The sequence below is a fragment of the Pollachius pollachius genome, assembly GCF_949987615.1.
Source record: "Pollachius pollachius genome assembly, chromosome: 8".
Classification (NCBI taxonomy): domain Eukaryota; kingdom Metazoa; phylum Chordata; class Actinopteri; order Gadiformes; family Gadidae; genus Pollachius; species Pollachius pollachius.
The window spans coordinates 5,041,413-5,058,116 of NC_136941.1; the positions used below are offsets into that span (position 1 = coordinate 5,041,413).

At 44.0% G+C, this 16,704-nt stretch overlaps 2 protein-coding genes across 2 annotated transcripts; one reads left to right on the plus strand and one right to left on the minus strand.

Annotated features, from left to right (window-relative positions):
• Positions 1-322: 322 nt before the first annotated feature.
• On the minus strand, positions 323-1,489 carry gpr173 (G protein-coupled receptor 173; the record flags this gene model as incomplete). Its single annotated transcript, XM_079740736.1, has 1 exon — positions 323-1,489. One exon carries the CDS (start codon positions 1,487-1,489, stop codon positions 323-325), a length of 1,167 nt encoding a protein of 388 aa, XP_079596862.1.
• A 4,696-nt stretch (positions 1,490-6,185) lies between these two features.
• foxp3b (forkhead box P3b) lies at positions 6,186-14,726 on the plus strand. The gene is made up of 12 exons (XM_079740734.1): positions 6,186-6,252; positions 8,481-8,658; positions 8,931-9,039; positions 9,246-9,444; positions 10,463-10,567; positions 10,979-11,066; positions 11,570-11,638; positions 11,914-12,064; positions 12,646-12,722; positions 12,984-13,085; positions 13,300-13,421; positions 14,138-14,726. Exons 2-12 carry the CDS (start codon positions 8,500-8,502, stop codon positions 14,193-14,195), a joined length of 1,239 nt encoding a protein of 412 aa, XP_079596860.1. The 5' UTR covers positions 6,186-6,252; positions 8,481-8,499; the 3' UTR covers positions 14,196-14,726.
• Positions 14,727-16,704: the final 1,978 nt, after the last annotated feature.

Consider the following 16,704-nt stretch of genomic DNA (forward strand, 5'->3'; position numbering starts at 1 on the left):
TGGATACCATTTTACCATTTGTCTCTTGTAGAACTGGTTTAACTTTGGAATGCAAGAATACTACTTCATACCTCATTCTTCTGTTTAACCTTCTGTAAAACCCAACCGTGGATAAAACGGTGGAAACTCTCCGAACATCGCCCTCGGTGACATACGCAACCACATCTCAAGAGGCTTGTACCAAATCAACCAAAGCCAAGAAAATCCCCCCAGCCCCCTATCCCCCATCAACAATCATTCTCCAGAACCCACTCTCTCATCCCCCTCATCCTCCCATCATCCCCTCCTCCAACCCCCCCCCCCCCCGCTCCCCCACGCCTGCTCACATGACACAGTAAGGCTCCCGTGGCGGGTGAGGTTTAGTCCTGCAGCAGGCCGGCAGGCTGGACAGGAACCCCTTCTTCAGGTCCTTGTTGAGGAAGAAGCACACGATGGGGTTGACCCCGGCCTGGGCGAAGCTCATCCACACGGTGGTGGAGAGGTATCGGTGCGGCAGCGTGCACGCCTTGACGAACACGCGCCAGTAGCACGCCACGATGTACGGCGACCACAGCACCAGGAAGAGCAGCGTGATCACGTAGAACATCCTGCCCAGCTGCTTCTCCGCCTTGAACTCCTCCATGCCCAGCAAGCGCCGGTTCTGGTTGTGCACGTTCTGCCGGATCCCCAGCAGGGTGGGCGGCATGGGGCCCCTGCCGAAGCCGGCGATCCAGTTGGCCGCCGCCTGGCCCGTGGCCCCGGGGCCGTGGAAGGTCCAGTTCTGGCTGATGGCCGGCACCATCTGAACGGGCTTCATCTTGCGGTGCTTGTACTCAAAGAGCAGCAGCTTCATGTAGACCACGTGCGTGGCCAGGATGAGCACGGCCAGCATCAGCATGAAGCCCAGCGTGTCGTTGGCCTTGAAGTAGCGGTGCTCGAAGATGCACTGGTCCTCCTCGCGGATGAACTTATAGGTGCCCACGTCGAAGACGGGCGGGAACGCCATGGCCACCGACAGCGTCCACACCATGCACACCACGGCCACGCACGTCCAGAAGGTCATCCGCTTGGAGTAGAAGCGGTGGTGGGCGATGGCCATGTAGCGCGTCACGCTGATGCAGAACAGCATGAAGGCGGCGTGGAAGCAGAAGAGGACGGCCATGAAGGCCACCACCTTGCAGCTCAGCACGCTGTACGTCCAGGCCGAGCCGTTCTTGATGGACACCAGGACGAAGGGGAAACACACGGCCGAGCGGATGGTGTCGGCCAGGCACAGGTCCAGCAGGAAGTAGTAGGGCGCCTTGTGGAGCGTGCGGTCCCGCAGCACCAGCAGAGACACCACCAGGTTCCCCACCAGGCTGACGCAGATGATCAGCCCCAGCAGCACCAGCTTCAGGTAGGTGGAGACGGCGGAGGCCGGCCCCCCCGCCCCCCCAACTCCGCCCGCGGTCGCCACCACCACGCCCACCGGGCCGCCGGCGCCCTCGCTGCTCTCGTTGCCGTTGGCCATGTCGCGCGGCCCGCCTCCCACGCCAAACGCCGCGCCCGCGAAGGCCCCCCCGCTCCTCCTCCTCCTCCTCCTCCTCCTCCTCCTCCTCCTCCTCCGGCGGCTTCACCTTCCGTCGTCCACGTGTTTGCTTCCTGGTTCAGGTTCACGCGGAACGGAATCGCTTCGGCGAGCATGGCCCCATTTCAAACACGATCTCCTTATACGGGCGCCCTTCCTACTGGTAATAAATTAAAACAATGACCTGGAGATGGGAGAGACAGGAGGGGGTTAGGAAGTTGAATATGCGTGATTGAAGTGTTGGCAGACTCATTCATGCTTTTGAAAATAAGTTATCGTAACATGCCCTATTAAATTATTTGATCCATTCTGTAAAGTGCAATCAAAGCAAAGTCTTACTATCTGGGGATATTTCTAAAAGGATTGGTGAGGGGGCTGATACTTTTCAATGCTACTGCATTAGGGACTGTATTAAGTGTGTGGTATGTTCAAATTATTTTTAAATGCAGTGTTTATTACTTGTTTTAATGGTCTTTACATTTTTACATCAAATATTCAGCTATTTCTTATTCAGGTTAATATATGGAATGTCATCATTATGAATACATATTTAAAACACACATGTTGAATTCTCTCCCAAACTCTTCTAGATGCTTAGATGCTTTACATTTGCTCATTTGCGCCTCGGCACTGGTAGGCCAACGGATCCAAATCCCTTATCAGTTCTATCCGTTATAAGCGACAGACGGTTTGCAGTTTAACGCCTACGATACGTGATCGGTATAAGGACGACCCCAGCTCCCGGTCAGCTCCACAGGAATACCGAATAGGGTGGAGGGGGGTGGGGCTTGGTTGGGGGGCTGGTGGTGGTTGGTTGGTGGTGGACGGCCGAGTCATTGTCAGAAACTGGGTAGCAACAGCAGTCGAACACCGCTGCTTTGGTCTCGGTAGGAGAGGGACGACGTGGAAATCCCCAACCAACCAAAAACCATTAAAAAACTAGACGGCATTCGCTTTTTTAACACACACACACACACACACACACACACACACACACACACACACACACACACACACACACACACACACACACACACACACACACACCGCATTCTCAGAAGAGGAATTAATCAGGCATATTCAGAATATCATTTGTGGCTGTAGTCTTGTTACTAGAATTTTCTTTGATGGATCGTCCCGATATTTAAATGGCTTAGGAGCCGTAGCACACAATTGGTGCAATATTTAAATTGAGTAAAGCGAGCGAGGGTTTAAGGGCTAATCCGAGACGCCCATGTAATGTGGCCGACAGGGGACGCTGTGCGCAATAGTAGCTCTCCAAACACCTTGACACATCACAGTAAATATTATAGCTTTCTCCGTTATCTCGGCCAAGGCGTTCTCCGACATGTCACCTCGTAGGCCTACTTATACGGATCCCTCTCGGCAGTCAGCACAGACCCCTACCTCCTACACAACAAGCACTAAGACCGGGATACATCCTGGTTTTGGCTCACACACACACACACACACACACACACACACACACACACACACACACACACACACACACACACACACACACACGATATTTGTGCGCTCACAGAACACACACGCTCGTCAAGCTGCACTCGAATGACATCATACGCATCGCCTTATTTTTGCGTCATTTTGCTCTTAATTGAAATCCATGATGAGTGATCCAGAATCATATAGATAAAGACGGCCCGACGTGTACGCGCACGGGCGTCGGGAGCGTGCGGGCCTGCAGCTCGTCTAGGGCATGCGTCACGAGACACCACCGACGGCACAGCCACAACAGTATCGGGAACACCGCGACGGAAGACGCCTTATGCATGCGTATGGTGCTCTGGCAATAAGTGCAAAACGGTGTCAAAGTTGTATATGCCAGTGATAGGTAGACACGAGACAAAATGGGAGTCTTGTGGTGACTATGTGCTTACCTTTAAATGGTATGCTTGTCTTCCCAGACAAAGGCTTGGGGTCTATTTCTAAGGCCGGTTTAAAGAGGCTGTGGCGGTCCAACACGGCGCTAGAGCTCTTTACTTGTCATGTTTCAAGCAATAGGAGAGCTTTAGTGCTTAAGACAAAAAAAACATGACACCGACCAATCGGTGATAATCACAAAGTTGGACAACGGGCAAAAGCATCCATGTCCCTGGGAATAACATAATGCAGAGACGCCAGGCGAACTGTCCAAATCTGATGGTCGTGTGGGCTTCTTTTTCTTCTTCTTCCTCTTCTGCTTCTTTAAAAAAAAAAAAAAAAGCCTCAATCCGCGTCAGCTACGCCTGTTGCAACCTCCCCCCCCTCTCACAACCACAGGGTTCAAAAGAGGCGAAAAACTACCGTTTTCTCTTTTTTCTTGTACATGTCATGTCTCTGGGTTCCGGGGTGACACTCTACCGATCAGAAAGCAGATCCAAGCCCGGCGGCCACACGACACGACATGGGTTCGCTCCCCGTTTGCGATCCTTCACTGCCGCGTCTCGACGCCCGCTCTCCCCCTACGATATCATCCGAGCCTCGGGAATGCGTCTCTCTGAGCACGATACAGCAGCGAAGCGTCACACAAAGACATAAACCCCTCCATCCGCCCGATTTTCTTCTCCATTATTCCAGCTTCCAACCTTTGTACGTTAAATCCATCATATGGGCGGCCGGGTAATGAAAAGAAAGAAAAAACACGCCTTTAGGTCACAGTCACGGAGAGGCTAAAGTAGGAGCGAGATGTTTCGGTGCAATGGGCTACAGGGCCATCATCAGCCACTTACTTGATGACAATCCTGTAGTGTCAAATGCGTGACGGTCCACATTCTGCTACCGCCATACAGGCCAGTCTACAGCTGGCTGCTTGTCAAACGCTCGGACACAGAGAAAACACATCCACTTATCCCACGGATTCCAATGTGGGGCGCCTCGAACCACCGCAACGGTCCACCGTAGTGTCGAAAGCACGCCCGAAATGAGACAATCCTGGCCGTTCAATGAGGGCCCATTGGCTAGCAAGTGCAACCCGGGTCTCTTTCGCCTCTCCTCCTGCTCACAGCGTCTGTTGTAAATCATCCCCCGGATCGGAGGAGATTCGGGTTCTTTCGGGGACGCATGCTGCGTAGCTGGGGTTCGCGATTGAGAGGAGAATGGGACGACTCCGGTAATACACCAGTACTACCACTCGGGCACCGCCAATGTATCCTAATGGGCCATTAGGCTGATTTGGAGTGGTTTAACTGTAGGTCCACGCAACTAAACGGAGATTGGAATGTTGCTGTGTGGTTGCTGTTGGAGGAGATGGACGAAAGGCAACTGTATCTCTGTTTTTTAAAATAAAGCATAGAAAATAGTAATTTTGTTCATCTTTAATTGTGTGTGTGTGGGTGTGTGTGAGAAAGTGTGAGATAGAGTGTGAGAGACTGTGTGTGCGTGTGTTTGTTTGTGGGAGAAAAAGAAATAGAGAGAAAAGAGACTGTGTGTGTGTGTGTGTGTGCGTGTGTGCGTGTGTGTGTGTGTGCGCGCGTGTGTGTGTGTTAGTGAGAGAGAGAGATAGAGGGAAAGAGAGGGAACATTCCTAATTGTTTCTGTGTGTATAATTAAGTTCACGGTTATCTCCCAGCTGTGGCATGAGGCTTGATAAGGGTATGATCCTGCAATCTTGGGTGTTTTTAGTGTTTTTATTCCAATGTGTTTCATTAAAAAAATAAATATATATATGCAAATCCATTGATTACAACAGCCCCAATAAAAAAAAGACATTGTACATTGTGGTTTAAATTGGAAAATCTCTTCTGAAGATATATCTGATTCTAAGAAAAAGTGACTCACTGACCAATCTGTTTTTCACTGTGATACATGTAGGCCTACTGTATATATATGTAGCCTAAATATTCATTTGATTTAAATATATTTGGTCCGGTCAAGAGCACACCCGTCTGTTAGTATTCCCACCAGAATTCAGTTTTGTTGTGGCTCAAAATATTAACATTCATCTAGCATCTCAGCAGAGAAGGTTGGTAGTTGAACATCCTAATCTCTTTCCTGGCACGCATACAGAAAATCATTACATTCCCCAGTTTTAATAAACTGGCTTATCCACTGAAACCGTTTTTGGTATTATTCAGTGGATAGTGGATTAAACATAATTGCTGTACAGATAAAAAACAACAACTTTATCATTAGTTAATAGTTTTGCTGTTCTGTACCGTTTATATTTTAGCCTCAGTTATTGGGCCTAAAGTTGCATGTGCCATAAAGTGATTAAATGATTTCTTTGTATAATTTAAACAAACACAAACATTTTCAAAATGGGCCATAGGTCAATTTCAGACTCATCTCAACAAACACCAACCACAAAAACAATAGGGCTTACAAACTGCAGTATATAAGTCCAAAAGCTTCCTTTGTGTCATTGCAATACTGTTTTAATTTGTGAAAAAAGTATTTTCTGAAAAGGAACCTAAGATAACAACATAATAAACACTTTAACTTTGCAACCAAACGGAATGGTTGACGCATGACAACAACCTGAAAGGAGTTGTAAAGCACATATTATTCTTCAGTCATTTATCTGTTCCTTGTGGTTAATTTGTCATACCACCATACATTTCCTGTGGAATAACTCCCCCTCTCAAACACTTTGGGCCTGTGCACTTGTTCTTTTCCTTTCTTAATTTTGAATGATCTCATCTAAGCTACCTAGAACAGGAAGAGCAAAACCCAGTAAGAGAAACAGGGTGAAAAGATAGCAGGTAAGATTATAATCTAATAAAGCATTTAGCACCCAACAATAGTTGGTCAATAGATGTCATGTGATTTTAAACCAGCCAAGAAACCATACGGACCACAGAGGTTGGTTTTGGTCTAGATTAAGTTTATTGGCTTTTGTCCTTCTGAATGGTGATGGTTTACAACTCGATTTTACAACGCTTAAAATGTATTCAAAATAGTATAAGAATTTGTATAACTCTATGATGCCTTTCAAATACAACACAATCTACCATTCCATCATAAATTGGAAATTACACAGCTTTTCAATGTGTGTCATATTAAACACCCAGATGTTTATATAAAACTGGATGAAAACTTTAAATATAAAAGGTTACATTATTTAAATATCTTGAGTCCATCTCATATGATTTTATATTCCAATCTCAAGTACAAAATGCATTTTTGATGTTTATCCAGGCAATTACTTTGTACTTCTCCTTGCCCGGAATCTCTTTGGATCTTTAGAGCAATATCATGTTCTTAAATGCTTGTTTGAATTTCTTAAAGAATATAACCTTCAAGAACCTAAATTAAACTTAGTTTAATGAATTAAACATGCAAACTATGCCCAAAATCCGTCAAATAATTCTCATTGTCCTCACTTTTGAAGTAAAGGGCCAGTAATGTTTCATGTGTAGGCTGTAGGTAAACTGGAGGTCTAAGTACTACATATATCTTGTGTTATATGTCTTGTGTTAATAATGGTAAAGTGAGATGACTATTAAAGATTCTCCATGCAATTGCATGCATTTTAGTGAAGCTTACTCATTTATCATACTATAATTACATTTAGTTTCTATGCAGGGTTAAGTATAGGTTGTTGTTCTATTCAGAATTGCAAATCATTCCACCAAAGATTGCATTTCCGATTTAGAGTAATCACAAGCTTTCTGTTGTTTTGACATCAGGTCCCCAACACATGTATTTAAGAGTTTTAAGTACGCAAGCGTTGTAATGATTCAGATCAAAAGGAAACCTAGACACCCACAACTCGAAAGCAGACTAGTAATATAGATAGTTTTCCATCTAGTAGGCCTAATTTAGGCCTGTTTTATAAGAATGGCAAAACCATAATCTTAATCCATGGATTTGAATTGTTTCTAAAACACTAAATAATAGCAAACCTTATTATTCAATTACCTAACAGCATGTGGTTAAACACACGCACACACGCGCGCACACACACACACACACACACACACACACACACACACACACACACACACACACACACACACACACACACACACACACACACACACACACACACACACACACACATTCTCTCTCACTCTCTCTTTCTCTCTCTCTCTCTCTCTCTCTCTCTCTCTCTCTCTCTATCGCCCCCTCCACAGTTCATGTTGCTATTTAATTGCTTATTATTTATTATACAGCTCCCTGGCCTATGATGTTAATTAAAGAAAGTAATTTATAAGGTAACCTTGAAATAAGACGCCACGTTACAACGCACCTCTTGTACTTATGGGACGCGGGTGTGTCATGCAGGATGTGTTGCTATAGCTGTGACATTGAGATGTATGCCTGTGAAAGACCAACATGGTTGAATGCTTTCACCTTTCTGTTTAAACGTCGTTTTTGAGATCCCTCTCAAAGTTCCTTCCCTCAAATATTTATTGTAACAATTGTGCTGTTATATTTAATTGATTTATTTATTTATTCATTCATGACTTTGTTGGGGCTTCCACTTCAATTGTTAGCTCTTTTATAAGATACAAACAAAATAAAGACGAACGACACAAGATAACGCAACGATTACAAACAAGATAAGCTCGAAACGCTGTTTCCAAACGTGCACATTTACTTTTGTACTTTGATTCATCCTGTCTCGCACCTTCAACAAACACAGACCCGCACTAGCAACACATCAAAACACAAACAACACACTAAACAAGCTAAAAGTCGTGGCCCGGAGCTCCTTTTCTTCTTGCGGTAACGCTGCGATGACATCTGCGTATCTGCCACGCTTGCAGCTGTGCGCGACCACACATTTTCTTTGACATATCCAAATTCTGCGTTGAACTTCAAGACGCTCTTTCGACTTTCTCATAGGAAACCAAAGCCTTACGTCTTTTTCATGCTGTTTTTAGTTCACGATATACCCGTCTGCCCTACACACGTTTACCCCCCCCCCCCCTGGACATGCCGCCCTGCCTCACCATATGTCTTCTGCTTTGGCACCACCGTTAAGAAACCAGTAGGACTCTGGGATGCCTGGGACCTCCAGCGAGACCTTTGCCTGTGGGAGGAGGTCGGAGAGCGAAACCCGCCGAGAACCAGGAGCTCGGAGGAGCAGCGTGTTGCTCTCTTCTCCCCCTCCTCCTTCTGGACTGGAAGGATCGCTTTCCCCGTCCGCCTCCGGAGGTCAGGTGCGAACGTTAGGGTTATATGTGATTAAAAATGTTCTGGACCCCCCCCCCAATGCAAAAATTGAATATTTCTAAATGTTAACAATTAAAATGATTGCAAAAAGTGAACTTGTAATGTTTAAATGACGTGTTGTATTTTCTCCAACCAGTGAGGGGTGACTTATCAAGTCGTGAGCGTCCGTCATATAGTGTGTGTATTGCAGGTGAAAACATCATTTTCATCTTAAATGTCCACTTTGTCTTTTTCTTTCATGTTTTTCTTCTCTTCCCAGTGTAATCAACCGGAATGCAGAATGGAGTTAACGGACCTGAGCCGGCAGAACCAGCACAGACCCTCTGTGTTACGACAGGGCCAAATGCAGGCTTCTAAACACTATATTGGTATGCATATATATCTCTAACTCCTAATGTTGAATTCTCCCTTACGTTAAGTGTCTCTCATCAAATCTGTATTTTATGAATAGGACACAAAGTGACATAGGCTTCTAATTATTTTTTTAGATTTCAATTCAACACAAATGTTAGAACAAACTGAAGTTGTGCTTGGTCCCGGTGCTGCTAAGCGTCCTTACATTCGCACATCACAGAGAACGGTTCACACACTCAGCCAGTCCCAGTCCCGGAGTCAGAGAGCCAGGACCCAGGCCGCGACTGGTGGTCATCTCCCCCAGCCGGACCTCCGTCTCCTGGCCGTCTCGCCGGCGCCTCCTCCCCCCTCCTCCGTGTCCCCTCCAGGAGAGGAGGGAGTCTGCATCACAACTCCCAGCACGCCATACATCCCGACCAGTGAGTTCAGCTTCCTCTCGAGTTCGGGAGGTCCCGGGTGCCGTCCCACCCACGCTCAAAGATGTAGGCATCCTTCAGCAAGAGAGCTAACCCCCTACCTAGTGATTGGTCAATACTCCTCAGACCACAAACGAAAACCAGAACGCTTCCGATACCAGAATCTTGGCCCATTGCCTACAGATTCAGCAAAGGGCAGTACAAATAATTAAAGGAATACAAAATGAAAAGATAAAATCTACAAACAATACGATAAATGCCGAATGTAAATGTATTTTTTTTGGGCAGATGAGGTAAACATTATAGACCTAAAGTAAAAGCGTAAAGAAGAGGATAACTTCCATTCGTAGCCATGTCTCATCATCACGAAACTGAACACACACTCAGGAAATCTGTAGGATCATTTCTGATCACTGGTGCTTCTCATTTTATTTTTGCAAATTCTCATATTTTATTTTTGTAAATTCAAATTCTCTAACCATAACTTCAGCATTAGCTGGGCTACTGATTGAAATGTGACATTGTAATATAAATAATAATACAATACAATACTATCATAAAATAGGCATTTTCAATAATGTGCAGTGTGTGTAAAGTGCAAATGTTCATTGTTTGCGTATTTGTGTGTGTTGATGTATGCACAACTTTGTTTGTGTGTGTGTGTGCGGTTGTCTGTGTGTGTGTGTGTGCGGTTGTGTGTGTGTGTGTGTGTGTGTGTGTGTGTGTGTGTGTGTGTGTGTGTGTGTGTGTGTGTGTGTGTGTGTGTGTGTGTGCGTGCGTGCATGTCGGTGATACGTGTCCGTGCGTGAGTCATTACCTGTAATGACTCACCCACGGACTTTCAGCACTTCTAGTTTCTCGGCAGAATTTAGATTTAGAGGGCTAGGGTGACTAGGTTTAGGGTTACCCTTTAGAGTTATATATGAGTTATATATTGTCTGTTGATGGTGCCTTCTTGTCGTTCAAAGTGTGTTAACAGTTACACTTATAGTACACTTCCTGCCATCCCTACCCCCTGCAGCTCCAGTCTCCCCGCCACAGGGGGCGCCAGAGGTCTGTTTGTGAGCGGGCTGTGCCGCTGGCCTGGGTGTGGCAGGTCGTTTGAAGATTTCTCCAGCCTTTTTATGTAAGATATTATTCGGTCCCAGTTACCATTTTATATGTTTGCTAATAATTGCACAATGTTTTATGATAGATTGATCGAAAAAAATGTAGTCCGATATTTCTGAATAGACAGTTGTTTCACCCCAAATTAATACATTTTCTTGTCTAGAATAATAATCTGAATAAAAATAACTATTTATTCAGAATACTACTAAATAATTCAAAATAAAATATTCTAATCCAAATGCCATCCTATAATAATATGTGTTAAATCCCTTTTCAACCAAAGAATCACATTCCAATAGCAATTGTAATCCTTCTACCGACAAAGATCTTTTGCGAAAACTGTGTTGGCTGTGTTGTAAGTGTTGCTGACTGGTGGTAGCGATGGCAGCCAGATGGCTGACTGTACCTCTGGGTCGTGTGTGTGTAGCCACCTGCAGGGAGAACATGGCCTCACGGAGCAGAGCCTGACCCAGTATAGAAGCCAGCAGGACATGGTGCACTACCTGGAGAGAAAGGTGTGTGTGTGTGTGGTTATCTGTGTGTGTGTGTGTGGGGGGGGGGGGGTTATCTGTGTGTGTGTGTGTGTGTGTGTGTGTGTGTGTGTGTGTGTGTGTGTATTTGGTTGTCTATGTGTGTGTGTGTGTGTGTTTGTACGTGTGCGTGGGTGTGTGTGTGTTTGCGTGTTTGTGTGTGTATGTGTGTGTATGTGTGGTTGTCTATGTGTGTGTGTTTGTAGGTGTGCGTCGGTGTGCGTTAGCTCAGTGTACCTGTGCTTTGCAGTGTGTTTTCATCTAAACTACACACCAAGCCCAGCTGACTATATTTGCTCGTGGAAGTGATTATATCCCGAATATATCACATTCAACAGGTTTATTATTTTTTTTGGTTTATTTATGTTTCATTTATGTTATTTATCATCATCAAATAGTCAATAAAGGTATGCCAGTAGTGAACAATCTGTGAATAAAATGATCTTCATAGCAGGACTGAGCTGTTCCTGGTCGTTCTTGTCTCCTAGCTGACCTTGGAGAAACAAAGACTGCGGTCCATGGAGCGGCAGATCTCAGACACCAGCTCGGCCCAATCCGTGGGTCACCTGTTATTTACTACAACTATATATATTTTTTAAATCTTTAAAAAAAAAAATCAATAACAATACACAGAATGTATTTTTTTTACTTTACATCACTTTAATCGCTTATGTCTACAAAAACATGATGGTTCTATTTTGTATTTCATTACAAAAAAAAATCATATTTAATTGGATCTCTCAATGTTGTGTTCCACTGCTGGTCCCATAAGGTATATTATCTATTCCATCAAGCTCTCTCACCCTCTCTTTTCCCGCTTCTGCAATCGCAGGCGGCATATGATTGGTCGTACGGTCTGGCTCTCTACCTGGCCCCGCCCCCGGTGACAGATGGGTTGGCTAAGCCGCCCGGTGTGGGGAAGGATGTGGTGGACTTCGCTCAGCATGGCTGCTGGCCCAATGGCCCAGTTCACCTTCTGCCAGGTAAACCCCTACACACACACACACACACACACACACACACACACAATCATGTACGTACAAGCATGCACGCACACACAAACACGCACACAAACCGCATGCAAACACACACACACACACAAACACACACTGCACACAAATGCTCACATACACACACACACACACACACATGCACACACACACCCTCCAACTCACACACAAACACACACCTCCCTTTGGCCATGTATCTGCTGTACCCAAGCATTACAGATTACTACATACATTTTGTGCATACAATACAACATATACCTGTATGTTGGAGATGCAGCCATACTGGTTATTGGATATTAGTTTAATAACATATTTATAAGCAGGAATATTGTCAGCAGCAATATTAAAATAATGGGAACTTGGACTTGAATTTGAACTTGAAATTGAACAGACTCGGATGGTCATCAAATGTTTTCTGTGAAACACGATTGAGATATTTTTATCAATATATATAATAGCTCTTAGTACTTTCTGCTTGTTTTGGAAGCAGTGCTACACATTGTCCCTGCTGCCTAATGAGACCTCTTCTGACCTCCGGCTGTTGTGGTCCCCAGATTATGTCCCCAGCATTGAATGTTACAAATACAACAACATCAGACCCCCCTACACGTACGCTTACCTCATCAGATGGGTGAGAACTGATTGGTCTATTATATGTTCTATTTTTTATTTTGGTCATGTTTTATGTTTAACTTTGACCTCATCAAAATTTAATTTCATGCATCGTGTTTTTGTTTACTTTAATTGTACGTATTTTATATCCTTTTGATTTTCCTATGACTTGGATTAAATTTTCTTATGAAATGTATGAGATTGTTCAAATTTGCAATATTTGAGTTACCTTACCAATCTACTTCCACTTATTATTGATCCAAATGTTGTCCATCTGAAGTCCATCCTGGAGTCACCGCTGAAGCAGCGCAGCCTGAATGAGATCTACACCTGGTTCTCCACCATGTTCTTCTACTTCAGACACAACACGGCCACCTGGAAGGTTAGAGATGACTGCCCCCAATCCAATAGCTGAAAATAGGCTCCAAACCATGTATTTTCCCTGGCCTGATCGTTTTCAGGCCAGGGTGTTTCACTCCCAGCCAGAAGGTTCTGGGTTCAAGCCTCAATATCTACCGTCTACCTGTAGGTGTCCACGTTGTCTCTACGCCTGTAGGCGCGGTCACTCTGACTCTCTCTGCCTCTGCGTCCTGCAGAACGCCGTGCGCCATAACCTAAGCCTGCACACATGCTTCGTGCGCATTGAGGGGGGGAAGGGCGCGGTGTGGACGGTGGACGAGAGGGAGTACCAGCGGAGGAAAGGACCCAAATACCACAGGTACTTCACAATCACTACAGTGGAGATTAGAGGTTCTACAGGTGTGTTTAGAAGTACTACAGGTGTTTTAAATTAACACTGGTGTTTTGGGTTTGGTTCTGAGATATTACTGGTGGGTTTAGGAGTGCTTCAGGTGTGTTTGTTTATTTGATTATTCAAGGTGTTTAAATACTACAGGTGTGATTAGTTGATAAAATCAACTATGTGTAAAAGTACTACAGGTGTGTTTAGTTAAATCATTCAGGTGTGTATAAATACTACAGGTGTGTTAAATTCATTAGGCAATCCAGGTGTGTTTAAATACTACAGGTGTGTTTTGTTCCTTTAGTACACCAGGTGAATTTAAATACTACAGGTGTGTTTAGTTTATTAAATCCTAAAGGTGTGTTTAAATACTACAGGTTTGTTAAGTTAAGTCAGCCAGGTGTATTTAAATACTACAGGTGTGTTTAGTTCCTTAAGTACACCAGGTGACTTTAAATACTACAGGTGTGTTTAGTTCCTTAAGTACACCAGGTGAATTTAAATACTACAGGTGTGTTTAGTTCATTAAATATTACAGGTTTGTTTAGTTAAGTCAGCCAGGTGTATTTAAATACTACAGGTGTGTTTAGTTCCTTTAGTACACCAGGTGAAGTACTCCAGTTGTTTTACATCTACTGCAAGTGATTTTAAATCTGAAACAGAATGAATAAGAAAACCTGTCTTTCCTTCAGGGACCACCCCGGGGGTTGGATGTCACCTTACTCACATTTCCGACCTGGAGAATCGTGAGGACGCTGTGTCCACTGGTCTGAAACGATTATTTTCCACCAGAAGAGCGAGTTTACGGCGAATTATATTCAGACGGTGCGGTGGCAATGAGTTTCTATTAACGACTGTAACTATGATGGGTTTAATGAAGCTAGGGTAGAATATTTGGAGAAACCAGCAAGAGTAAGCTACATTTGGAAAGTATCCAACAGGAAAAATCCCATCCCTACCTTCAGGCCTCCCTCCAAAGCTACTACCCCAAAATACATAAAACAAATGACTAGCTCGCTAGCCTTAGCATAGGTCTGCCTAGCCAAATTTCGTCTATTTTTTGTTATATACATTTTTTTATTCATTGCCGTCGGGCTATAGAGAATGTCAACAATAATAAAAAAAGCTTCTTGAGTAAATTGCCTACCCTAACTTTAACCCTACATCTTTACCATGACCATAACTTGAATATCAATCTGTAACCAGACCATTTCAGATTACCATTGAACACTCTACTTACATATAACCATTGCAAATCGATAACCTAATCGTAACCATTTCAACCAATTGTATAAAAGTGGAAAATAACCAATATAGTGTATATAGTGAGCTATATTCAGAATTGTTTGCCAGAAAAGTAATAAAGCCTATCCAAACATACCAGGAAGTGAATACAACAATGACTTGTGTGCATTATGCTATTATAGAATCTCAATTTTTCCATGAAAATGGGATGTTTTAGTGAACAAAAGGGAGCCAGATATGACCTTATAACATTTGTAATTGAATGGTCATTCAGTTCCCCACTGTGAGCCTACGCAGAGAATCTGCTAGAAGTTGGGGCTCTCTATGATCTGTCCCCGGTGTCCTAAGTTTATCATGGAAACTGTGAGCCACGCCAGTTTCAAAAGGACCGAGCTAAGCATTTCTATATTTAAAAAAAGAGTAACTTAGATACCTATGGTCTGATTACTCACATACAATCATTTGTCTAGTCGATTCAGTGACAGGAAATATTGAACATAAAGGAAGTGATGTCCTTTGAGCACATATAAAAACGTATCATAAGCAATACGTTTAAAAACATTCTTCCTCTTTAGTTTCTCCTTGAGCTACGGATCTGTTTCACAACCTAATATTTCTTCCTTCTTTCTTCATAGTTGCAGGTTATAGTCTGACACATCTCTCTTTTGCATGATTGAAGGGTTTGTACAGTAGCTGCTCATAAAATGAACCGTTTTTTAGGGTTTTGGACAGGATCTCGTTACACGTCCACCTCCTGTATGTGCAGATGTACAAAACAGGTGTCCCTTCCTTCCTATACAAAGAGCTGGAGGCGTTGATGGAAGTCATGCTATCGTGTCTGTGTATCCAGACGGCATCAAAGACACCTCTGGTTGGACAAAAGTGCAGGTTGCTATAAATGTCAGTGTGAGTCAGTCTTTGGGTTGTTTCCATGGTGGTGCATGTTTTCGAGAACGCATGATCTGGATGTTGATAACAAATAAAGAGAAAACCAGTTAGGTTTTTCAAGGGGATTTAAAATTCATAAATAGGGTTAGCAGGTTTCAGCCACCGAAATATATGTTCCATGGTGTCACGACTCAACGCCAAGAAAGTCTCCGTTCTGTCAGATAGAAACAATCAATATTAGGTTCATGACACACACTGGAAATCCATGACAATATCTGGGACACGTAGATACGTTCTTTTTTTTTTTTACCATTTCTGTTTCTCTGTTCAACCCCCACTCTTAATTAAGTAGTCTGAGGGTGTAACATTACACGTTGAGACCGACCTACCAGATGATGGTGGTGAACTCATGGCAGCAGTCCTCCACGAGCAAGGAGAGCTGGAAAAAGAAAATGTGGAAGGAAGCATACAGTCCCGTTATTTTCCGTTGAGCCAGCACTACATACTCAAACAGATGTCCCTAATCCCATAATGGGCTGCTTTCGCCACACTGACATATCGAATGCACATATCAAAGGTTGGGTTAGCCGCACTTGTGTTGAACTAGGCCTACTTGTGTGGAACTAGGCCTACTTGGGTTAAATACAAGGCTTTGTGTTACCAGGGCACCTACTAAGAACCCTTTTTCCCTATGCCTATGTCTCAAAATAGGCCTACTTGTGTCAAACGATACAACCCTGTGTTAAACAGAGCTCACTGTGTGCAACCAGCCATTCTGTTAGAAAATAATACAATACTGAACATGTACAATACTACTGGATGCCCAAATGCTTTCAGTGGAGTAAATAAAATGGCTAATCTTTGGCTATCTTTGGATGAATAAAGGTCTAATTTGTCAGTCTATAAAGCTGTTTTGCAGGGAACCTAAACTATATAGTGACAGATTGCAAAATTAAAACGGTTATTGAAACGCAATCCTGATTGGAAGCTGGTTGATTGACACGTCCACAGGATCGACGTGCCGCACACACCTGCATCAATTAGCCTCAAGTGTCCTGCCGGAAACCGATCCGGCGTTACAGTGTGGCTGTTGCGTTTGGATGATGGACTTTGAAGTATTGCATTG

Coding starts and splice junctions, on each gene's coding strand:
- foxp3b (XM_079740734.1), top strand. CDS start 8,500: ATGCCTGGGACCTCCAGCGAGACCTTTGCCTGTGGGAGGAGGTCGGAG. Junction 8,659..8,930: donor CGTCCGCCTCCGGAGGTCAG/GTGCGAACGTTA, acceptor TTCTCTTCCCAG/TGTAATCAACCGGAATGCAG. Junction 12,065..12,645: donor CCCAGTTCACCTTCTGCCAG/GTAAACCCCTAC, acceptor TGTGGTCCCCAG/ATTATGTCCCCAGCATTGAA.